We start from the raw sequence: 27529 nt of genomic DNA on the forward strand, positions 1-27529 counted from the left end.
TTCTATTTCAGCTAAAAATAAAATGAACGACATCGATTCTACTTTCATTAAAATTACATTTAATATAAATTTGATCGAAACAATAGAGCCAAATGACGAATTTTAATTAAAAACTTTTCGGTCGCGCCGTTTTACGATTGATCGCGAGGCAAATAGCCAAAACGTCCGCAATGCGCTTCTCCACGGACAAAAATCAATGGTTCTGCCACAAGCGAACTCTATATAATTTTAAACCTGCGCCATCTTTAAATTATACAATATGATTTTATTTCACGATTGTTCATTAATTGGTTGATCGAATATTTGACTTTATTCAAATAGATAATAATTTATTTTATTTGTTTAATTTACGAAATTTAGACGTACACTTTCCCAAACTGTAAGACACGATTAGGGTAGTAGAAAACCTTTTTAGATAAAGTATAAGACCACGAATTTGCATTATTGGTATCTCGAGACGAAACGAATATCGGTATATCATCCGTTACTTTCGTAGAAAGTAGTTTCGTGCTACTTATTATACGAACACCTTTTGTGTAAAATGCGATGCAAGTCTTTTTCAGTACAAAACTGCAGGTACATTTTCTGAACATGGCGTAAAACGATACTGGAGTTTCATTTATATATAAAGAAAAAAAAACGTTCGATTCTTTTTAAAGCAAATTTTATCTTGTCAAATAGTTAATGTTTTATTTTTTTTATAATTTTGTACGAGTTATTCTCATTTGTTATACTCATTTTTGTTTTCGATTATATGGAATGGTTTAAAAAAGAGCGTATAATAGACCTGATAGGAGATAGCTGCCCTCGTGACCCCAAGTAACCCTTAGGGAGCGTTTTGCATATAAAGGACAGGGCGTATGAACGATAAAGTTCGACCATTAGTTGAATTAACTACGCCCATCTAGACCTTAATTCAAACGAGCTTTTTTTCAGGCTAATAGTTCTAGAAGATATCGTTATTTCATTGGATGATAATGTTGCTAGATTAGAAAAGAAAAATCTTATAACTAGCCATATTACAGAAAATTATATTCACGTTTATTGCATTGCAGCTTGCATTGTTTTTCATTATTTTTATTAGCATTTTTATTCCATCGTAAAATTTGTTTTGTTTTTCTTTCGACATAATATATTATTTGTACTATTTATAGTATTATTAAATTAACAGATGTTGGATGATTATACTTATCTTGATTACCTTGATATTAGATTAATGGTAACTATCGTGTTGTTTTTAATTAAATTTGTTATTTAAAATATAATTAAAATTGTTATTCTTTTATGAAAGAATTTTTTTGTTTTTAAATAACATTAACTACGTACCATTTTAGCTCTTATGGAGTACAATCTTCACCGATGGTATTAAATGAGGAGAACTGTGACGACGTTGTTACATCATGTGAATCGTATAAACTGAAAGCAACATATAGATATAGGCGAGAACCGTAATAAGAAATAAAAAGAAGTAGGATGGAGAGAATGCAGCGGGTGTAGCCAAATATGGACACATCGTTTCTCTCTTCGATTCGAGTATATACATATGTGTCTGTGCGTTTATATACATTTCTTTTTGTTCTCTTTATTTTATTTTTTTGCAGTTTTCTTTGACGTTTTATCCGTCTCTCACGTCTCTAGTATTTGCTCTTTTTTTTTTTTTCAAAGCAACTTTCTCCATCCCCTTTTTCTTCCAACTTTCAAGAACTTCAAAGCAGCACGTACTTACGTTTATACACCACCTCTTAACCCAATACTACTTTTCTTTATTCTCTAGTTCTTATCCTAGGAGTAACATCCCTGTACTTTTATTGGTAAAGCACATTGAATCTGGTATATCAAACACAAGGGACTTATTAAACTTTATTTTTTAAAATATCAAGAATAAATTTTATATACGAGCTGTCACATCATTGTTTCACGCTAATTTGTTTATTTTGCAGAAAGTTGTTTTCGAAAAGAGAGAAAATATATATGATTTTTTTATGTAAGGTTTTTCTTCTACTTTAAAAACAGAATAATGAAAAAAAAAAATTACGTTAATATAACATTTTTTAATGAATTTTAATGAAAATTGTCATGAAAAATTGATGTAAAAATATATTTATATTTTATTTAAAAAATAAAAGAGAGCGATTCAAAGTGTACAACAAGTGTTTCGAATGAAATATTAAAATCAATTTCAAAATGAATTATGGAATCATTGATTCGGTAGTAGGTGTACAACACTGATATATGTATAATTATTTATATAATATGAATCATGTTTCTACTTCTCTGAATTCACAATTGGGCTTTCGAAATAGTTACGTCGTTCAGCAAGTTCTCAGTAAGGACATTCGAAGTTAGACCGTTTCATCGACTATCGATTTAATTTTCTTTCCCTCGACGGTGACAACGAAAACACAACGATAGTATCATTCAATCTTGCCTACATTTACTTTTTTCTTTACAATACTGCAAGCAAACCGCATAATTCATTCTCGATCCATAGAAAGTATAGAGTAGTTGACATCGTTGCAGTTATATTCGTTCGCATCGATGACTAATTCTTCACCTTGTCTTGCCTACGATAGACTATTTTAAATCGATTTTGTTTTTTATTTTCATATTACAAAACACCTATCCATCTTTTCTTATTTCACATCTAATTTAAAATCGATACTGATCGATAACAAACATTTATTTGGTTTTTTTGCTTACTTCTAATTTAACGAATAATATTATTTAATTAATGCATATAATCATATTTATTTTAAGAAATATTCACAATTTTTTAATGCATCCATTCATTCGCAAAATAAAAATGTATTAATTTAAATTTTAATAGATATTTTTCAGATTAGTATTTACCTTGGTATTTTCTCTAAATTTTGTGTTTAGTCATCTTTTATATTATATTATATAATGATGAAAACGTTCTCCTATCATTTCTTGATAAAATACGCCTACAAAAGACAACTTTTGTTGAATTGTTTTGTTTTGTTGAATTTTTCTGCATAGTAATACACATTTAGAAACAACTAATATCTGATTAATCACGTCACATGAACATAATTTAATTACGCTTACAACGTCAAGATATATTTATTTATTCCAATAAAACTAACAAATTGTGTAACTATTAATCTAAATTTTGCTAAAAAAAAAAATACACCGAGTATCAGATTTAAAGATAATCTATCTTCCCGACAGAAGATTGCCATAAAAACTTGAAAGCTCGTAAAGAGTAGTACGATGCAAGTGAACTTTACAAGACGACGTATAGGGTAAACGCAAGTCGATAACTCGCGTGTACTCTCGCACATGAGCGTACACACATACATATATAGACTTTGCTAACGCATCGGTGTATGTTTTAAAAAGGACGACCGTTTCCACGACGTCGACCATTCCACTTGGACTCTGCTTGTTCGTTCGTTCGTCCGTTTTCTCGGCTCGTTTCTTTTCTGCCAACGACGTCGTATAACTTTACGTATATACCGTTGCACTCACGCTCTCGACGTTATAAATTGCAATTTCTCCGGCCACCAAAAGTGTAGGGCCGAGGAACCATGGAGAGACTCCTCCCACACTCGTGCTTGATAAATTCGCAGAAGACGCAACGATGGTTGAAAACATTTTATAAGATTACATAGTTGTTTGCAAAAATATTTTTGTTATTTATTTCCCCCTTCGTAATGTATAACAGAATTTTGAATGTTATTTTAAATTATTTAATAGCGTTTTTTTTTATGCATTTGATATTAATTATCGTAGTATTTATTATGTACTGTAATCAAATTTGTTCAAAGGAAAAAATTCTTTTCTCAAATAAATCACTTTTATTATACTGAATATATTTGATATTTCAATATCAAATATTTTGCTGATTTTCCATTGTTTTCCGTTCTGACGGCAAGCGACGATCATACCACGAAATATTCGATTAAATGTTTAAAAAAGAAGTAACGAATACATCGTTGTGACAAATTTGTTGATTGTCTGTTTGAACTAAAATAAGAACAATGCAGCTAATGCAGAAGAATATATTATATTCGGTATAAAAAAAAAAAATCAAAAGGGTTACAATAAAAATGCGAACTCAAAGATAAATTGCGATTACCCAAACCAAAAGTACGTTTAATGTAATGCTTAACGTGTTAATATTATTACATATATTATTATTCATACTTCCAATTAGTTACTTTCTTTCAAAAATTTGCATTAATTTGTTGATACATATTCATCGATATTACATAGCTTATTAGAATCATAAAATATAAATAAATTATTTGTTAATTTAATAATTATAATAGACTGTATAAAATTAATTTATTATTCATCATTTTTTTTTTTTTTTGAAATAAAAAAGAACATTCCAAAGAGCATTCTGATATTCATTATTACGTGTTAAAAATGAGTTTTCAACATGAGACGAGCTCGACGTAAAATCTTGCACAAATTAACAAACAACCCTTATTGGTCGAGAAAGTGATCGTGGAAAGACGTCCTCGAGATGAAACGCAATACTGACATGAGAGTTTTCGGCAATGGTAAGTAAAAAATTCGATATAGAGAATTGGGAGGGAAAGCGAGGAGAACGTGACTCAGATTTCAAGAACACCGTTATCGATTCACTTGGTCCCTCATCCTCCTCTTCCATTACCTCCTACTCTTCCACCTCCTCCTTTTCCTCCTCTTTCCTTCATCTTCTTTCTTCGTTAGTAGCGACTTTTTCGAAAGAGAGATTATACATCTTTGTGTCCTCTGTAAGCGGAGAGTCGACGCCATTTACGGCAGCTTGCGACCGTTGTCATCCGTTTTCAGGATCGTTCTACAAGAAAGTGGCTCTGTGTGTCAAAATCGTGGCCTCAATAAATAGTTACACGTGTAATCAACTTGGCTACCTCTTAAACAATTACAATGAAATATTTCGATGTTAAATGATTGATGTGAATTTTTTGTTAAGTTTCTTTTAAATCGATTGCAATTAATGAGCCTTACAAAGCAGAACTTCAATCCATTTTCAGATTGACTTTATCGAGAGAACTCATTTACAAATTTTCTCTAAAGCAAAATAACGATTATTTTTACAAACACTTTTTACTATAATTTTACAAAATATTTGACATAATAATTATGATTAGAATAATAAAATAATTCAGAAGTATAATATATATAAAAAAAAATCTAGTTTTTACTTCATTTCATTCCCGAAACATATTGAAGTATTGAAAGATTTTCCAAGAGATTGGAAAACCACCCCTATCCAATAAAGCTAAAGCTGTCTAACTTGTGTCATCGGAGATATGATAGAGAGTAGAATGGAAGATAAAAAGAAAAAGAATAATGCAAGGATAGAATTTTCATCAGCGATGCCTCTGGATAGTTAACAGAACGATTTCATGTTGTAGTCTTGGTGGTAGACGGATCAATATCTGTGAGAGAGGCTAGGATGTTTCGAAGCAGCTTTCCTCTCTTTCCTCCTCCCCCTCTCTCTCTCTCTTTCACTATCTCTTTTCCTTCCTCTCTGTCTCTCTATCTACTTGTGTCCTGCGCATGTATACGCCCGTAGTAGTATTTAGACATATACCTGTCATCGAACATATCCTAAGGATCAATAAAACAGACAAGACAAGGTCTAACATGTATTAAATGCTAGCTAACGCCTAGCTGCTAGATCAAGTGATCTTCTATCTCTTTCTTTCTTTCTCTCCTTCTCTTTCTCTTCTTCAATGACTTCTTCATTTTTTTTTTTTTTTTAACGAGTCCTCGATCGTGACATTAACCATGATCGCGTTTAATATATCATCGGTATAATGCAAATAGACAATTTGCCAATGGCACTCGCCAATGTCCACGTCGCCAACATTTTTCTACGACGTTAGGCTAAATGTCGATCGATAGACGGCTGACTCAATTCCCCTTTGCATGTCTGACTCAGAAAAAGAACCTGAGTATCGAGCTACCACAAGCATCATCGTTATTGGTAGCACTACCCTTACTGCCTGCAATACACAATGATAATGTTTTCCAAGCTGCTGATTTTGTCAATTATTTTATCGTATTCATTTTATAGTTAAATTTTATGTAAATTGATTTAAATTTTAAATTCATTTCTCTTTATCAGCATTACTATCTTTATTTAACGATTATTTCTTTTAGTTATCGATCTGATCAACGATATTATTTGATTCAATTAATAATTTAAAATTTATCTTAATTGATCGTAATTTTTTGTCTATTTATTTCTTTTTTTCTCTTATTTTTGTTCATATAAAGAGTAGACTAAGCAGTAGGATCTTTCAGAGAAGGGGTGAACTCGGAATACTCAGTCTTTGAGGTCGATGCCCACCTTCTGAGTCATACTCGAGGTGCACGCAAGCCCTCACTTTACTCCCTCCATTTCTGGGCTCATTTGCCAAAGTGGAACGGTACAATCGATTAACTAGAAATTGATTGGAAATTTAAATGTCTTCTTTAAACTTATATGAGTTTATGTAACTTTGAAATTCACATTCTTATAAATCTATCTATATTTTTTAAATTATATTTTATTTCTTCACGTCACAAGATTACTAATTCAAATCCGAAGTATAAATTGTTAGCATGGTATATACTATACTACCATAATAATATTATTATGAATTTTTTGCGCGTTGTATAATATTTTTATTTTAACAAAAAACTGGATTATAGAAAGCTAATTATAATAGTACGATTACGGTATATTTTTGAAAGGTCATTCTGAATTTAATTTGTTTTTCGGTTTTTTAAATATGTATTTACGATTGTTGCGTTCTTATCGAACATATACTTTTGTTGAAGGCTCGTAAATATACAAAAAATGCAATAGATAATTTAAATGAGTTTTTTTTTATCGATAACAGTGATAACAGTGGGAACAAGTCAGTATGACAGACAAGGTTAACGAAATATCGATTCTCTCACTTTAACCTTTGAAAAAGGAAAAAAAGGAAGGTTGTAATTTATTAATATATGACTCACACTGCGGTCGTTTCAAAGTTTAGTAATTTTTGTCGCCTATCGGCAAAGTAAAAGTCATGAAATACGAAATAATTGTCTATACAAAGTTCACATCGCTAACTTAGAATTTTCAAAGATCGGGTTTTTTTTATTAATACAAATATGAAAATCCATGAATAGCAATATATCTACTTTCTCGTTTCCAGGTACGAAACCTTTTAATTCTACACGATAAGTATAATGTTCCCAGGTGGGTTAAAAGTTCGATCTTAAAAATCAATTATCCTTTATCGAAACTTTTTTAAACTTGTAGTTAGGCCTGTTGCATTTAAACAAGCTAGTTTGATACTTTTAAATTTTCAGAAATAAATATTTAATTTAGAAAACTATCTACAAGTTTTTGGTTCACGCTTTATAATTGATATCGATACGAATATTGTACGATATAAAAGAAGAAACAACGAAATCAAGGTAAATAACGATGAAAACTATTTTATTAATTGTATTTTCTTTTTCAACACAGATTATAAACTGACACAATGTTTTTCTTTATAATATGTTTTATATAATTTCATATAGAAATAAAGCATATAATTAAATATAATTACATTAAGATTTAAATGACTTAAATGAGCAGTTAAAAATATTATTTTGTTAACAAATACGAATTATAATAACATATTATTTATAAAAAGTCAAAAAATTGTCTCTTAATATACAATAATACCTCTCTCTTACGCATTATTTTTAATGTTATAAGAAAATCGATCCTTAGTGGATATAAAAGAATCGACAAAAATGCGGAAATACGTGAAGCGTAGCGTGTTCCGCTAGAAATAAATTTGATAGACTGGATAGGATTACAAGATCCATGCAATTTTCTCGGATTGAGACGGTAAAATACGAACCGACGATGAAGCCCAGTATACACGGCACCCCTTTTCAGTATCCTTTTCCCTTCTACTTTATTTTTAATCCAGTATTACAAAGATAATACCGGGAATATATATGTTTTACACGAATAAGAAAATTGATATCGTTAACGAATTTACTTCATGCTTTATCTCGCATCACTCGAATTTATCAATAAAATAATCTTTTAGCCAAAGAAAGAAAGACAGATTGAACGTTGCAGATAAGAACAATGGCTAAACTCAAATCAAATCATTTTCTTCTTTCTCTCTCTCTCTTTCTCTTTCTCTCTATTTCTTTCTATCTTTTTCTTTCAATTGAAGAAGGAAGGCGTGTAATGTTTTAAAGTAGACGTGATGTCACCATCGACCACGTACGACCAGTTTGCCTGTTAGCTTAATACCAAAGTAAGAACGAAGGACGATAAACACAGAGCATTTAAATCTCAAGTATATTCTTTAAGAGAATTATCGGTAACATTCAACACAAATTCAACTTACGTGATTTTTGCAAGAATGCAAGAAGAATAAGGGAAAGTATTTATGAAAATAAATTGAAGAAAAGATTGAGTGATAAATCGCGTTAACACATTCGCGACCGCTGACGTGAATTCACGTTATTTTAAATTTTAAAAATTTAATAAAAAGAAATTTTTATATATATATTTCTATAAATTTTATATATTAAATTTATATTTAATTATTTCAATATAATATTTAAATAATTATATTTTATTATTTAAATATAAATTAAAATAATTCATTAGTTTTGCTGGTACTTGTGCTGGTAGTTTTGCTGGTAAAGTGGTTTTACTGGTACTCAGTATTAAAAAAAGAAAAAGTATGCCGTCCGCGAATGTGTTAAAAATTGGGTGGCAGAAATAAAAATATAATAAATTACTGCATTACGATGATAATCGATCTTCTATTCCAAATTAAATAAAAGTAATAAATATAACGATCGTAAAATAAAGAAAATATAATCATTATTTTTATTGTTAAACTTGACCTTTACTTTCAATTAACTTTTATTACGCTAATCTTGTATATGACATTTTTTTCTAAACTTATTCGTGAGTAACAGTATTTGAAAATTTATCCGATAAAATCTAATACTTGTTCGAGATTTGAACAATCAATTGTCAAATATAGTCGTTCGTATTGTCGTTTTCCGTACAAACAGCTCAATGAAAATACGTAACTGTGGAACTCTCATTTAATCGGAATAGGAATTTTCAATGGAAAATAATTCTCATATGATCCTGAAAAAATCTGGATCACGAAAACAATAGAGGTAAAGAAATCTTCTTGAAAATAGCTAGCTCATTGTCAGATGATTTCCATTGGAGACGTTTTACGTTGAAAGTCATTGTCATTGTGTGAAATTGAGATCATTTAAATACCCCTAAAGTAGAGCATATGCTGAGAAGAAAAACATGTTTACTTTCTAATGAAATGATTCTAATTATAAAACGGTAGATTAAGTTTAAAGACTAGATGCAGAGAGAATACGTAATTTTGTAGTTCTATTTCGACGTTGTAGTTCAAAGTCATTTTAGTTGTAATGAACGTCTTGTTGAAGATATTAGAAATATCCTTGAACAATGTTTATAATATCTATATACATTTAACACGAATCAACGTATTTTTCCATATATTTTACATAATGTGATCACTATATGTAAGTGTATATTCCAAGTCGAATATTTACAACAACATAGAGAAATTTTTGATATTAGATATTTAAGATATCCTAATAGAATTATAATTGAACACAATTTAACACAATTAAATTTATGATATTATATTAAGTTACAAATTATTTGGATCAACAACAAACAATTTTTTTTACACGTTAAATCACGTACTAAGTAACATACTGTCAACTATACACAATGAAAAAATGTTTAAATTAATGATTAGATCATTACATTTTTTTATATAAGAATCATGTATCAATATAAATCAATAAAACGAAAACGTTTATGTAAAAAAATAAAAAAAATAAAATGAATTAATAAAAAATTAATTGAAAACAAAGATCTAGGAGATTAGAAAATGTCTTCGATCGAAGTTTATAAAGGTTGATAAAGAGAAACACGTTCTAGGTTCTCTCGATGCATGCGTGTAGTAGGATCGCTCGCGATCTTTTTTTCTTCTCGCCGAGCAACGGAGAGTGAGTGAGTGATCCATACATGGTAACGCAGCGGAGAGACCGGCTTATATACGTCGCAATGCCGTAAGCGAGTCTACCCCTCTGTACCCTCGTCTTTCGCATTCGTAAGGATGTACATACATAACGTGGCTATGTCAACGTGATCGGTTTCTGCGTAAGCGAGAACCACAAAGGAGGTTGGTGGCAAACGTCTAGCGATCTTTGAATCGGGGTTAAATAGATGACAAATCTAACGTAGACAAGATGTTTGGAAATTCGTTGTGATAATCAATTTCAAATGTAACCCCTTTAAAAATTTCATGCAACATCAATTTCATTTAATCCTATTTTTTTCATATTATATTACATAGTAAAAAAAAAATAAATATTTAATAAATATGTTTTGTTATTGTTTTATTGTACTTTCTTTTATTTTAATTTTTTTCTCTTTTTTTATATGAATGAATTTAAATATAGATAAACGTTGTAATTATTTTGTAAAGAGCTATTACTGTTGTAAGGGATTAAAAAATACGTAGTTTTATTTAAAAAATGACAATGACTTTCAAATATCCTACTTGTCTTTTGACAACGAACAATTTTTATATGAAATATTTTTTCTTATTATAAAAATTATAGATTATTGCAGTCGGTCTTAGTTGACTCACCTTATTTAGCTGAATAATAACGTTATCTACTTATTAATAAGATAAGGTAATTTTTTAAAGTATTTTTTATCTTGATTGATCAATACCAGTGACTCATTAAAGTATTACTTCATATTTGTATTCGTTTTTATTTAATAGAAAACAAAATAAAAACATGTACAATTTAAAAACGTGTTGAATTTAAATTAACGATCGAGTATAAAGGAATCAAAATAACTGCATGGTGATAAAAAAAATAATACAGGTATAAATGTATCAAACACTTATTTTCAATTAAAATGTAATAGAAATGAATTTATTTATGTATCAATGAAAATTAATAATTATATAGATTAATTAGGAATGGAAAGATGTGAAAAATATCTGTTTAAATAAGAAAATTATTCAAAAATGTAAATAAAGAAAATTAAGAAAATCAAAACGTTATTAAATCTAATTATCGTACGCAGGCGTATAAGAAAATATTTGTCAAAGCGTTAATCGAACCTTCGACGTTTCGAAGGGCGTGTACGTTCGTGAGTCACATATCGACTTTCTTCCGGTGCAGGTTAAGGTAGTCAAGGGTGGGTCTAAGGCTGAATTGCGGCAAGGGGTGGTACGAATTGCGGTAGAATAGCGTCGCGACTTCGTTGCTACGGATTTCGACGAGTCGATAAATGAAATTCGGTCCAATGAAAAAATATTACAAAATACAACATTAACGACAAGTAAATTATTAACGTTGTTCAAAATTAATATTAATCTATTTACAAAATAAAACTATTTTTATATAAATTATTCTGTATAATTTTGATTGAGTTAATATTTTAATTTTTCCAAGAATTTTCTTTTAATTTTGTATTTTAAATTAAATGTTAAACTTTGGTTGTGCACGATAAAGACAAAGAAGTTGACCGAGATGTAAATTCTTGGGAAGGGTGGAGCTCGTAATATAATTTCACGTCCGGTCTCATAAGCGCCATTTGGCTATTCTTGGTCGTGGTCGGTGATGCGACACGTATATGTATTGTCTTCACGTGACAGTCGAATATACTCGATGACGAGAGAACATTATTATGGAGATAAGTATATGAATACAATGGCTTTTCTTCTTTCCGGACCAAATTACGATAAACTTTATTATTTCACATTTAACTGTATTATTTTAAATCATTGCAAACAATGAAGAATTCATTTGTTTCGCTGCGATTAGATCGCACATTTTAGATGACTCGATAAATTCAAAAATAGATTTCTTAATAAATCTTAATAAAAGATTTGAAATGTCATCCCTTACAATTTTAAATTAATAATCCATTTATTTTACTGTTCAATAAGATTTCATAATTTAAATTTCTTTTCCAATATTTTAATTTTTCTTTTTTTATTCAATAAATATAAACTGAATTTTTTTATTATAAATTAAAATTGATTTTTTAATTTGTTTTCAACATTTGCACGGATTCAAAAGAGCAGAAATATGTCAGAACCAGTAGTAAAGCTGTAGCGTTAAGTAGTACCTGCTTAATTAATAATTTTTCTCTGCTAGCTAGAAGCTTGTAATCACCAGCACCAATTAACACTCGGTTTTGCATTTCTCTTCGGTGAAAAAGCTGCGACGACGAGGACGTGCACGCGTTTTAAAAGCTGTCGAAGGGTCTGACTTGTAAAACGTGACCATCTGAGTCATTACTTTACAAACTATTCAACAACTGTACATATATAGCATTAGAGCTCTGAAACAGTTTGCCATGAGATTACTCTGGTCGTTCTACACAGGTAAGTTTAATGTTTCTAAAAAAACAAATCGAAACATTTTCCACCAACTCTGATTTGAACATTACATCTATTTACTTGTTAAATGTATGATCTCTAATTTAAGATAAATGGAAAGAAAGAAAATGACTTTATTTTGAATTTTTGAAATAAACAAACTTTATAATAATAAAGCTTTTTCTGTATATATATTTACTTATTTATTTACAAATTTATTTATATCAATGATGACTTTATAACTAATTGTACAAAAATTAATATATTCTTTCAATAATAGTTACAATTTTATTTCTATATACATACGTAAAACATATGAAAGAATTTAGTGTCATTATTTTTGACACATACTGTGTAATTTATTTTATTTAAAAAAGAATATACTTTTATTATATGTTAAATGTATAAAACAATTATAAAAATAATTATACAAAAAATAAAATAAATCTCGAGTCTTTAGTCACTTCATCGTTGTAGAGTGAAAAAAAGTAAACTACAAAGAGATATTTCGAATTTCTTAGAATCCGTACTGTAATATCAAACCTAATTTCGGGTTTATTTTAATCCTTTGCACGCGCAAATAAACACATCTATTACAATATAAATATAATCTCTATTAATAGAACAAATGCTCACTTTTCAGATGCTATAAATAAAAAATGTATTGAAGTAGCTTTATGCTTAAGGAAAAAATAAAAATAAAAAATACAAATAATTAACTACTATAATTGTTTTAGAATTACACAATTTCCAACTTTCAACTCACTAATTGCAAAAAATCACTTCTATATGTTTCGTTGATAACTATCCTAACCAACTGCGCGATTGTACTTTTATGGAATCAAATTTCCAGAAAAATCTGATGAACTCTTACTGTTCATTTATTTAATATATTACTTTTATAATAATTTTACTTGCAAAATAAAGTTGATATTTTGTACTTTAAGGAATTATAATTAAGTTGTTACGTTAAAAGAAATTGTGACATGCATGCTTATTATTTATATTAGTAAAAAGAAAAATTACAGTAAAGTGAATTTTATTACCGTTAGACTATTCACTATTTACATATACAAGTGTTTTGTATAAACTAAATAAGAAAAATTACAAAAAATTTTAATTTTTAAACGTAACAATAAAAATATTTCGAAAAATTACTAACTCAAGTCTGAATTTATTTAAAATAAAAACCTCCTCGATCTCAAATACCTTTCATATTTCTTGTACCCTCTAATGTACTCTTTAATGCACCCTCCAATGCACCCTCCAATGCAAGATAGATTTTTACGTAATCATTCGAGCTTGTAGATACAGGTAAACAAGCAAAGAGATTTCTTAAGAGGATTTGCGCTTACGAACACGGTGTTATATACTTTTGACTCGAGATAGCCATGACGATACGGGGAACGTTCAAAAAAGGTAAACGAGTATTATGTAAGTTTTTAAGGAGACTGTGTATTTTCTACACATATACTCATCAAACGATTATTTATTTCATATTACCATAAACAATTCGGATGACGAAAGATCTTCCTGTGATTCATCAATAATGAGATTGTTTTCTCTCTTTTTTCTCTCTCTCTCTCTCTCTCTCTCTCTCTCTGTCTCTGTCTCTCTCTCTCTCTCTCTCCTCCTCCCTCTACTTTTTCTATTTTTCGCAGAAGTTTGAATATAATGACAAATGGACATTATATTTCCATTTCTATTTCGATGATTCGGAATGTTTAGATTTGATACACGATGATAGTATGTATTGATAATTTATGAACGAAGATAGTAATCGATAAGTACAGATTAATTAAAAGATGAGACATTGTAAAAGTAACATTGACAGTAAGTATCAATTTTCCGAGTGAAAAGAATACAGCGTATCGAAATTCGATCGCCGCATCTCCGATCATATCGAAAACGAAGCATGGAATATATGAATATATATGTCCTGTTCATGGGTATAGGACGTGAGATATGAAGAATCGGATGTAAATCGGACTATCTCGATGCGAACAAATTCGAGATAGAGAAGACTTGGTAGATGAGATTAATTTGTACGAGATAGATTTTTTAACTGTGATAACTCGTATGTAGTGAAAATATAAAAAATAAAGAAAAAAAGAAATTAAAAAAATATTTCATTAAAATTTCGTTGCATTTTCATTTTGGTACATATGTTTAAATACGTATTATCCTTAAATTAACGTTACTATAAGTGTTTTAAAAAAGCATATGCGCGCATATTAGTTATGCACATTTCCTGCACTGAAAATAGCACACAAGTATCTTGGCATACCATACGTCTTTTAAATATATACATCTTTATATAGACTCTCAAATTCGTATTTATACATCGATAGATAAGTTAGTTCAAAATATTCATCGTTCGTGAGATAAGAATTGGATTGACTCTTGTAAGCTATATGAAAGACTTTTATATTCATTCGATCCAAATTTATTCAATGGTCCAGCAAGTTTTTCTCCAAGTAGCATCACATCAGAATGCATCTCAAGAGCCACTTAAAATACTTCGCGAAGTAATCGTATCTATAGGAAGTGGAAAAGCAAATGCGGCCAGACACACATTCATATACGTTCGACGACACTACCTACACACATTTCTTCTCGTATTCATATATTATACACGCACACGAAGAGAAATATCTTCGCATACGAACATGTGTATTGTTACATATGTATTATATACATAGGTACGTACGTATGTACTTATATACATATAATCTACATCATACAATACATCATACAAAGTATAGAGCAAAATTGTTAGATAGAAAAAGAGGGCTAAAATCGTTGGTACCGTCGTATCGACGGAATCGCTTCCGCATCGAATCAAGCCAGCCCTCTTCCGGCCGTTCCTAACCTCAGGAAAATGGTAAGGAAGACGATCGACGTCGATGCGCCAAGCGAGCACGCAGGATCGGCTGGGCTCTTAGCGAATCAACGACGGCCAAGGCACACGAACGAGTAAGAGAGAGAGCGGGAGATGTGGAATGAAAAAGAGAAGAAAGAAAGAGAAAGAGAGAGAGAGGAGAGATAGACGCGCTGCAAAGGCGAGAAGCCGGCGCCGACGCTATAACGCCGAGGAGGAGGAAGAAGAATTAGTGGCAACGTCGCGCCTCGATCGCAAAATAGTGGGGAGAATGCTTCGGCGAATGGACGTCGACCAATAGGATGCGATCTCTCTATCCCCCACCATTGACTTCGCGAAGGCTTGAAAATCTCTAACGGACGCCGTCACCAACGCATTATTCGTTTCTGGGCTCTCGTGACGCGTCAGACTGAGATCGTGCATCACTCTTCGCCGCAGTACGTTACCGTCGTTATCGATAACGCTACACGTAATATTACATATATATCGAATTCAAGAGGACCTCCGTTAGGTACATCAACGCCACATCAAACATGAGGGAAATCGTACACATTCAGGCTGGCCAGTGCGGAAACCAAATTGGCGCTAAGGTATGTAAAATGTGAATAATAAAATAATTCTTTTGATCTCTCTTTCTCTCTTTTTCTCTTGCTATTATATAGATGTTTAAATAAGCTATTGATATCGTTCTACATTATAAACAGAGACAAGAAAATAATATTAACTGGAAAAGAAAAGAAGTGATTTATTAAATTCAAGGTAATAATGTGTGAGAAAGAGAAGAAAGAGAGAAAGCTTCGAATAGGTTGCCATGTTCGTATTAAAAAAATCGTGAAACTCGTAATCCTTCAAATAATCGATTCCTATTTTATCGTACTATTTATCGTTTCAAAGTGATGTTTTTGAGATGATAGAAATGACAAAGAATTCGTATGGAAAGTAAGAAAGGCGGTAATTCGGTCGGCAACGGTCGAAGACCTGTCATGGCGACGACGAATAGGAACATCGCTTTCTTTTGCCAGCTTCCCTGCCAAGCTGCCTGCTGCCTGCCTGTGTGCCGGCCGGCCGGCATTCATTTCTAACGGTTTTTTTTCCTTCACTCCCTTCTCACCCCACATCATTCGATTGGCGTTCAGCCGTTGCGACGCCATTTTTCTGCATTGCTCAACGTTTCGAAATGATAGTAATTTGTATGAATATTTAAGTAAAATATTTTTATCGTTGCTTTTTAAAAGATTCTGGAAAATAGATAAATAAGAAAAAAATAAAATAAAATATCAAGAACATTGGGGGGATATCTGGGTGTGGCTCGTCCTCGCTCGTAGGAATTCGTTCTCAACGAACTCGCCGAACAGCGTCGACATCGAACGATTGCGCGCGCATCTTTCGTCTTCTCTTTCTTTCTCTCTTTCTCTTTCTCATTTTCATACTCTTTTCAAGGTAGTTATAGCTCTGTCTCTTTTACTCCCACACCCATACTACATTTCTTTCTATCTTCAGACGAAAGACCGTTGAATATTTTCTCTTAATTCCTTTTTCAAACGGATATCTCTCTTTGTTCTCCTCTCTTTTTAAGAATCCCTCTTTCCTTCTCTTTGTCGTTCATTTTTTTTACTCTTTTATTTTTACATGTTAAGCAATAATGTAAAATCTGAGTTTTTCTTACTTGCTCTTTTGTTTTTCTTTTTCTCGATTTGATACTATTATTTTAACCGAATGATTATTCCGTTTTATTTTCCAGTAAGAAAGCAATTAATGGTGGGTTCTACATTTCTTCATTGTTTTTTACGTACACATAGTTAAAAATAGATAATCTTTTTCGTTGAAATTCTATTGACCAATATAATCTATGGTATGGTTTGGAGAGGATGGAAATTTTAGGATTTCATTTACATTATCGATCGGAGCTACTAACATTCTACCAAACGCAATTTTGTTTAGCCGCCGACAGTTTTATCGATCGTAAAAAGAGGAAGGGTTGAGTTTTGTCGACGTACTAAAAGAAGAGACAAAAGCGAAAGCTTGAAATTGTATTGCAAATTTTCCCCCATTCTTTTATATGCAAATTTCTTTTTTTCTCTTTCCTATTGTTTTTGAAGGCAGCTGTGAGTTCGTTAAAGCATCTATTTATCACTTTTTCATGTTATTCCTACAATTAGACTTGGTGGGTGGTGGGTTGGGTATTTAACAATAAGAAAATTAATCATAGAGCAAAAGACAAGAACGGATTTGTTAATTTTCTGAAAATCAGTAATTATTATCAAAACAACAAAATTAATTTACTCAGTTTTCTATTTCTATTCGTTTCTTCTTCCAATTTTAAAGAAAACAATGTAACCCCAATTCATTCTTGAATTACACTGCGATAATACCGAGTGTCATTCTTTTGTAGAATGACATGCAAACTCGCAACACGATATGTATGTAATTAAGTAAGCCTTGTTCTTATAAATGTTTTTCATAATTCCGTGTCAAAGTATAATATTCTTTTATTATATACGGTAAAAAACAAATAAAAGATTTATAGAAATAAAAAAAAAGAAAAAAGAACATTAGAATATCAATATCATGAGATTGCAATTTAACGGATGTATCGTAAAAACCAATTAAAATATCAAGATCATTTAATAGAAAAAGAAAATCATAAAACTCACTGAATGGGACGAATAGGTTCGGTTCGATCATCGGTTTCGCTCCCATAGTTTTCAAGGTCGCTTTAACGAGTCAATGTCCTCGAGTTCTCGTGGCCATTATTGATTTGTTTTTTTTTTATCGTAACAAATATCTATTCACAAAAGTTTATCTATAAAGTAGAAATATATGCAAAAGTTAGATGAAAATAATTGGAACAAGAGAGCGAGTCTTGTGCAATCATCATCGGCTTGTGTTGGTTGTGTAAAGTATATGTGACTATATAAATCTTTTCGCTTGTCAAGGACATCGAGTCTTTGCCAAATAAAGCGTAAAGACTCGTCCTCTCGTCATTTTTCTCTCCATCTCTCTCTACCTCCCCCTGCCCTTCTTGCCCCTTCTTTCCTTTGGAACGACAGCCTCGCCCCGTTTAGAGCGGATTCGCGTTGCCAACGAACCCCCTGGTTACGGCCAGGTGTATCGATCGTGAACGTACTCCTGTGCTTTTCACCGAAGAGACTTGCTTTTCATATTCAAAGGATCGGATAATAAAATATTTCGTTCAAATGATAACATTTATCAGAATTTATATCGGAATGTCCTTTTGAATATTGGTTTAAATTATTTTTCTTTCATTTCTGACATTATTTAAAGATAATTTATTATTTAAATATGTGCGACTATAAATAAGCTTTAATTAAATATATTTTTTTGTATATAAATAAATTTAAAAAATAATATATATATTTATATATTATATGTTATATAATTTGATGTAAATTTTATATTTCGGATATTAAAATAAAAAAAGAGAACTACGTTTCTACCATTTTTAAAAACTCTAATTTAATGAATTGTAGAAATAAAAGAGAATACTTAGTAATCGAAATATATTTCAGCTAAGTCATCATATTTAAATTTTTTTTCATTTGTAAGCAAATAAATTTCGGTGAAGGACGTAATACGAGTAGGTATAAGAAAAAAGTCTACTCTCATAACTCACCAGAAACACGCAACAACACGCTATCTTGTTTCAATCGATCGAAGTCTATCTCTTTCTAATTTAAAACGTTGACCCTGCTATGAAGACAAATGATTATTTTTTTTAATAGTAATTTAAAAAGTATAATTATCAAAGCACAAATCATTTGTACGTTTAATAAGTATATTTGAATAATTTATTGAAACTCTAAGCGTTCTAGATGTCATAGTACACAACATTCATTTGATTGGAGATGATATTCTAACGAGAAAATTAATTATTACTATATTTAGTAACTTGTATCAGAGTTTTGAATATAATTGTGCGCGCTGTTGTTGAAATTTTATTGAACTTTTAACGCTAGTTTTATCTCTGACCCTCTTTTTTTTTTTCTTTTCTTTTCTTTTTAACGAATGTTCCACTTTTTTTATGAAGAACCCTTGTAATATTTCTCCTTATCGCTTAGAAAAGTTCTCGAAACGTTCGTTTGCCTAGTAGATCGATAGTTTTTGGTACAGTTGTTAACGAAGAAGGGAATATTAAAGCTGATAATTAAATATGAACGGATTTCGAAATATTTCTTTTAAATTCTTTCTTCATCTTTTGTGATGAAATATAATTTCATAATTATTTTTTCGATCTTGGCATCGTGCTCCTGCTTAATCTTTTAACTATATCTTAAATATGAATTTTGTCAATATTAATAAAAAAAAAAATAAAATAAAATAAGTGATTTGAGAAAATGAAGTATTTATTGAAATATTTGTAATAATATTATCATGAGATAATAAGTAAACAAATTTATATAAATATTTACAAAAATTATTTCTATGTATATATATATATATAACGAAAAGATTAAAATCTTTGCTAAATTTATTTATACAATGCAAATAACTTTTAAAACCAGAAAAATAAGTGAAATCCGTTTAAAAATACGTCTTGGTCGAAAGCTATTATATACAGTAGCGTTTCGTTTTACAGAATGGACCACCTACAGGGAAGTCACTTTAGTGGCGCTTAAAGTAGTAGAAAAAGTTATTTCTAATCTAACAGTAAGTTACAAGAAAAAGTTTTTTTATCCTAACCAAAACAAGTTTTGGTGTAAACTTCTTTACAATATTTGGATGTATTTTATTACTCTGTTGGATACCTTTTTTTGTCTTTCGAACGAATCGATTTTTACAAAAAGAATTTGTGATAGAAAACAGCTGTTCGTTAAATTATGCGGGGGGTCTTTGTTATTCTATTATATCTAAATAACAGGTACCTATTATAATTCTTTATTCGTACTCAAACCATTTCTTCTTTATTCTTGTATGTTTCTTTTCTTGCTTGACTAAACTAATAATCTTAGAATAACACAAATCCGAATCCATTGACCCTATACAATGGTACTGTTAGGTCCTTGTTTTTTTTTCTTGGTTTTTATTTACCATGGGATAATACGCATTGCTAGAAACTGAATATTGATAAAATTCTGGCAAACAGCTAAATAAACATTTATAAGTATATATTTCGAAATTGTATAAAAAAAACAATCAAACTTCGACAATTAAAATTAATATTTATATTATTATCTATATTGCATACTACACTTTTGATTTTATATTTCAAATATTTTTTATATCTTTAGATAAAGCTATTTTATTTCTATTTCATATTTATGTACTACAAAGTTTACCGTCGCATAATTTAACTATCCGAAAGCAACTGTAAACATTAATTATTGTATATATCTAGGCTATTTAAACTAATTATCCTTGATATTAAATATTCATTGCTTTTAATCACATTTATTTCGTGATTTTATTATAAATAGATATTTCATATTTTTGCATCTCGAATTTATTTGGTTTTTTTTTTTTTTTTGAATTTCGAATATTTTACATTTATTTGTTAAAAACAATAAATATGTGCTATCATAGTTGCTAGAAAATAAGTTAATGATTTAAATAACTTCACATGCAACATACTTGTATAGATTATAATATACTTGTATAGATACTTGTATAGATTAACAAATTTTTAGTTTTAACATGGAAACAATTTTTTTTTGTTTTTTTCAACATATATAATTTCAAAACTTCGAAAAGAATACGCCCAGAATGTTTCTGCCCACTTTTATAAATAATACGAAAGCACAATAGTAACGATGTTATTTATTGGCATGTCTCGATTAGAATTAATGTATGCGAAATGTAGAAGAAAAATCGAATAATGCGTTAGATTCATTTCTATTTATAGACACGACCGCAGCTTTTATAGAACTCCTTGGCGGCTTATATAACATTTTATAAATGTCAAACCACACGCAGCAATGTGAGATGGAAATGATCGATGAAATTTATTTCATATTTATTTTATGAAAAAGGTCGGTCTCTGAAGTACTGGAAAAGTTTAAACAATCGTCGAACTAAATCGCAATTTTCACCACGATGAAGAATCTGTCCTAGTTTATGAATATCTCTCTTGGGTCAAGAATCCTCTCGCTTCCCATCTGGCAATCTTCCTAAATGACGTCTGTCATTCGACGAAAGGAACTTTCTAAGCGGAAGCACGAAATAATTTTATTAAGCTCTTTTCACACGACAGGCTCTACTTTTATTTAGAAAGGCAATTGAATTGTATATACGTGTATTGTTTTTTAATGATTATGAAAATAGATTGAAACAAAAATTACAAAGAATAATGACTTCATTCAATCGAAATGTAGAATAAATTCATTTTTAATATAAAATAAATTAAAAAGTTTTTGACTTATTGTTAGTACATTTTCAAAATTTACCGACACGTATGTACAATAAAACAAGTTTATCGAACGTGATATTATTAAATGATTCTTCGAGATCTCGATATGGATAAAAGAAGTATTTTTGATTATGGTCGTTATCTTAAAACTCTTTGAAATAAATGATAAATTATTATTTCCTCTAAAAAGAAATAATTAAATGTAATTTTAAATTCTAACAATAAATAGAATTCTATTATTTAAACTAAATAATTGATTTTTATGTTCTATTTCAATTTAGAGTTAAATAAAAAAGAAATAGTTTCGTGTGTATAACATACGCTTGAAAAAATAATCTTCCTTTCGTGCGTGTAAACCGCAAGAGTTACGTGGTGTTGTTCTGCTTGACGGAGTGACACATATTTCTGAGGAAGTAACGATTTAAGCGAATCGAGGCAATGAGTTACGAAAAGCTTTCGAAAATATTCATCTATCCGTATATGCAAGTTACAAGTAACATATGTTGTATATATTTATATATGTAATACATACGTAATACATAAAAATTTTTCTGATCGTGGCTTATGGTAATTGTTCATCCATGTCGGTTTTACGGTCATCATTTCTATATATAGCGGTGACATTGATGACTCATATCTCTCTCTTTCTCTCTTTCTCTCTCTCTCTCTCTTTCGTTATAAACGTTATTTGCTACCAACTCAGCTTACATATATGTATATATCTCGGCCAGCGACTCTTAGGTGGGAGTGGACAGAGTGAAAAGAAAAAAGAGAGAGAAGGTAGACTTTGCTGATTTCTTAGCTTCCCACCAACGATGTTCATATATGGTCACTGCTTAATACACCCGTCGTGTTTCCATGTAGGACGTCTTCGAAGGCGAACCGGGCTCATTTTCTGTCTCTTTCTCTTCTTATCCTGCTGTATCCATATGCAATCTTTATCGCCTACTCGGCGAGTCGGTTAAGGGCACCTAGCCACCGCCTTAGGATCACTTACGTAATGTCTGGCTTCATTCCTTTCATGCTGCAATTCTTCTCTTTACGAGTTATACTCGTCCAATGTCGTTCAACAACTCTGCGATGTTAATGTCGATCATATGTTCTAACACGGAATAGAATTTTGAATTGCATTTTTGGTCAGTAATAGATTCGATACGTGTAGGATTATATGCTGAATTTTGAAGAGCGAATAAAAGTAGTTTTAGTACTATATACTAAATGATATTGTGTCAAGGTAATTGACACAATATATCTTTAATAATATTAGAATAGTAGAGAAATAGGTTATTTAATTCAATGTTTATTATTAGGTCAATATTATGATAATCAATACATAATATGACGTGTGTTGTCTGAAAGTTACTATGAATGGTGTAAACATGATACAATAAATTCCCATCATTAATGCTTAAGTTAATATGTTATGTGTATATTTATAAATGTTATGTAGATATGTTAATTTATAGAAATTAAATGAGTAAATAAAATTCTTATCTCTTGTTACGATAAATTAATTTCCATACTTGAGTTGAAATAGGAAAATAGAATAGGTAAAGTACGAGCAGGACCTATGATAACAGGTTTCTTCGTGTCTCTTCTACTTTTGTTATTGAGATAGAGAAACGATAACGTAAAAGCTTATATCTATCTAACAACATTGCTTGCAAGAGAACCGCGATGTTCACGTTCCTTTCGCGCGTCGCGTTCCACGCACGTCGATTTCCAGAAATATACCGTCGAGGTCTTTGAACTGACGACAAAGTGGGGAGAAATAGAGAAGAAGAGTTGCCTGGCTGGCTAGCAGCTAGAGCTAGCTGACTACGTGAATCCCTTGCCAACAATGTCGTTTAATAATGTTTGCAATATCATTTTAAATATTTTCATAGGCCCACAATAATTTTCAAATGTTAAGGTCATTGATTTGGAAAGTATCAATCAATTTTCTCTACAATGTAATATCATTACATTCAAAATAAATATCCGCGAAAGCTATTTTATTTTAATTAATGTAAATAACATTCAAACGATAATTAATTGAAATTAAAAGAATGTATGTTATAGCAATAACGATACTTTTAAAATACCTTGTACATTCTGGTTTTGCTATTACAAAGATTCTATTTTTGAATATCATCATGATCATGAAGTGACCTAGTTAAAAAGTTAACGGTTTGTAATAAACGCGAATTAAATAGGAAAAGATCGAAAGGCAGAAGCCGTACTCAACCGTACTCAACTTAGCATATAAACTACCTTCCTTCCATTTTCCCGATACAGCAACGTTCTAACGTAACTTCTACCCTTGGTACCATGAACGGGGAAGACATCAAGCGTGTCCTGTTTGTAGTTGCCGATGTGGTTCCGAGTTTCTTTGATGTTGTTACGTTAGCTCTAATTCGAAGAGATTGTATTTGATTCAGGAGAGAGAGGATGATGGATTTTAACGAAGAATGATTTCGTGAAACGCGCGCACCTATCACGGCTAATTACGTGTTAGCTATTCTCTTTGAAACAAGAGAGAAAGAATGAGTGGGAGGAAGAAGGGGGTCATTGAACTTCCTTCGTCCGCGTTCTGCTCGATATTACGGAAGACTTGAAAACGGATGCCGCGAGATAATTGCTAGGTGAAAGCTTTAGCTAGCGCGAAACTTCCTCTCCTCGTTTCTATGCAGGCTTAAAAAGGATGATCACATGATGAACAAATTCTGCAAGATCTTACCTTATATATATATTCTCATTAAATTTTTACTAGATAAAAACTAGGATGCATAACTAATGAGTAATTGTTATTTTGTAGTTTTGGGAAATCATCAGCGACGAGCATGGAATTGACCCGACTGGTACCTACCATGGTGATTCTGATCTTCAACTAGAGAGAATCAATGTTTACTACAATGAGGCATCGGGTGGTAAATATGTACCTAGAGCCATCCTCGTCGATCTGGAGCCAGGTACGATGGATTCCGTACGATCTGGACCTTTCGGACAAATCTTCAGACCGGACAACTTCGTTTTTGGTCAATCCGGTGCTGGTAACAACTGGGCGAAGGGTCACTACACCGAAGGTGCAGAACTCGTTGATTCGGTGTTGGATGTAGTCAGGAAGGAGGCTGAAAGCTGTGACTGCCTTCAAGGATTCCAACTTACCCACTCACTTGGTGGCGGTACCGGATCCGGAATGGGAACTCTTCTTATTTCCAAGATCCGTGAAGAGTATCCCGACAGAATTATGAATACGTACTCGGTCGTACCGTCGCCTAAGGTATCAGATACCGTCGTTGAACCTTACAATGCTACTCTCTCCGTACATCAACTGGTTGAGAATACAGATGAGACCTATTGCATTGATAATGAAGCCCTTTATGACATTTGCTTCCGTACCTTAAAACTCTCGACACCTACCTATGGCGACTTGAACCATCTCGTCTCCCTCACGATGTCTGGCGTAACCACCTGCCTTAGGTTCCCTGGTCAACTAAATGCTGATTTGAGGAAATTGGCTGTTAACATGGTACCCTTCCCACGTCTACACTTCTTCATGCCAGGTTTCGCACCTCTTACGTCTAGAGGAAGCCAACAATACAGAGCACTCTCTGTACCCGAACTCACTCAACAAATGTTCGACGCAAAGAATATGATGGCTGCTTGTGATCCACGACACGGAAGGTATCTCACCGTTGCCGCCATCTTCCGTGGTAGGATGTCGATGAAGGAAGTCGACGAACAAATGCTTAACATTCAAAACAAGAACAGCTCGTACTTCGTCGAATGGATTCCAAACAACGTTAAAACCGCCGTTTGTGACATCCCACCTCGTGGTCTTAAGATGTCTGCCACTTTCATCGGCAACTCCACTGCCATTCAGGAATTGTTCAAGCGCATTTCCGAACAATTCACAGCTATGTTCAGGAGAAAGGCTTTCCTTCATTGGTATACTGGTGAAGGTATGGACGAGATGGAATTCACTGAAGCCGAATCAAACATGAACGATCTTGTTTCGGAATACCAGCAATACCAAGAAGCCACCGCCGACGAAGATGCCGAATTCGACGAAGAGCAGGAAGCCGAGGTCGACGAAAATTAGATATGAAAGATCTATTTGTCATCGTACACTCCCCCACTCTTACTCTTTATCTCCAATCTATTACCTCATCTTCCTCATCCTCATCCTATTTCCCATACAAAAAGAACACATCCACCCCTTTTGCTTCTTAACTCCTTGCGTTTACATTTCTTTTTGTATTTCTTTTATACGCGCAATTACTTCGTTTCTATTGATTGGAATTCGATTATTAAAAGAATAGACGCGCCTTTTTTTTAGGCCTGCGTGCGTAATTTTTGGTATATATTTAATTCAATTTCGAAAAACATATGCGAACGAGATTAAAATGTCATCATTCTGTTTTGGACTAATTATATTTACGCGTCTTGTATCCAGTGTATAACCGCTGTAGCGGCAAGCCACCATCTTTTGAATAAATTATTATCATATAAATGTGTGTTGTTATGTACATGCTTTTTGTTTTCCTCTTGTGTTATAATCATTCTCAATATTTTTTAATAAGATTATTAATAAAGATATATCATAATTTACCCGATCAAATTTAAATAAATAAACTTCAGTAAGCGTTCATTGAGGTATGTATTAAATTTTATATTTATTGATCATATAATGTGAATTTATTTATTTATATATTTAATTACATTGATGAAAAGCAATTTGTAGTAGTATTTAGTTTCAATCGTTGACAAATTTGTTCCTGTTACATACAAATCATTCTGTTAATAGTAAATCGTTGGTCATTTTTTGTAGACTAGCTATAAGTTACTATGTAGACGCATTATTCATTGATAAATTTATATATAAAACGTAATATTTTATTTTAAATTCAACTATGCGTATATATTACCAATTCGCCCTCTACCGATTAGTTGCAGAACATTATTCAAAAACGTCGATAAAATCTTACATCGTTACATTTCATACACATGCACAACACGAATCAATTTTAAATATAAATCAATATAATCTATATAATAAATAACATGAAAAAAATCGAAATCTTTGAAATACATTCTGAGATATGAAACAAAATTCTATTTAATATCCGATCGTTTTTATCGACTGAACGATATTATCAACATCGGTTCTACTTTCCAAAGGAGTAAAATAATTTGCGGGAAATTTGAACAACGATCGTTGACATGTTTATAGGAAAAAAAAAGTATTTTTTTATTTCTTTTTTTTTATTAACTGATAGGTTTCAACGTCTGCGGTTTAACCGAACGCATAGCATAATGTGGCATCGTTTTGAAAGAATGTTGACTACGAGTTGAAGAGTAACGGATCGAAGATATACAGTTAGTTAAAGAAATCAGATCACTGTTAACTTCCCTAACAAAAATTTGTTAACGGATCGTTCTGGTGTATCAATTCGTTGCGTTAGTAGTTATCAATTTTTTCAACAAGGTGTCTAGAAGTATTTCTCGAGAAGTGTTGGACGTGAAATCGACAATGTACGTAGAAACACAATAAGATTTATTTCATTTAAACGGTGAATTTCTTAATCAAGAATATTTCTCTTGTAAATTAGAGGAAGAAGCTTGAGTGTCTGCGGCTATTTTTCCAGAAAGTCTGGAGTGGGTGGTGAAGAATTTCGAGTACGTACATTGAAAATTACGTTAAAGACGGGAGAGCTCTTTAAATTGCTACGGTTTGGACCGCCTCCAGTCTCTTTGCTTTCATTGAGATCATTGAGTTATCTCTCACCCTTAATTCATTGTAGTTAGGATAATTCAACATTGTCTTTCTTTCTCTTTGTTTATATATTT

At 31.3% G+C, this 27529-nt stretch overlaps 1 protein-coding gene across 1 annotated transcript; it reads left to right on the plus strand.

Annotated features, from left to right (window-relative positions):
• Positions 1 to 15680: 15680 nt before the first annotated feature.
• LOC107064134 (tubulin beta-1 chain) lies at positions 15681 to 26192 on the plus strand. The gene is made up of 2 exons (XM_015316484.2): positions 15681 to 15923; positions 24495 to 26192. The coding sequence occupies exons 1-2, from the start codon at positions 15867 to 15869 to the stop codon at positions 25779 to 25781; spliced, it is 1344 nt and encodes a 447-aa protein (XP_015171970.1). The 5' UTR covers positions 15681 to 15866; the 3' UTR covers positions 25782 to 26192.
• Positions 26193 to 27529: the final 1337 nt, after the last annotated feature.

This window comes from Polistes dominula, unplaced genomic scaffold (assembly GCF_049000335.1).
Source record: "Polistes dominula isolate Pdom_NZ unplaced genomic scaffold, Pdom_raw_medaka contig_77, whole genome shotgun sequence".
In the NCBI taxonomy this organism is placed as follows: domain Eukaryota; kingdom Metazoa; phylum Arthropoda; class Insecta; order Hymenoptera; family Vespidae; genus Polistes; species Polistes dominula.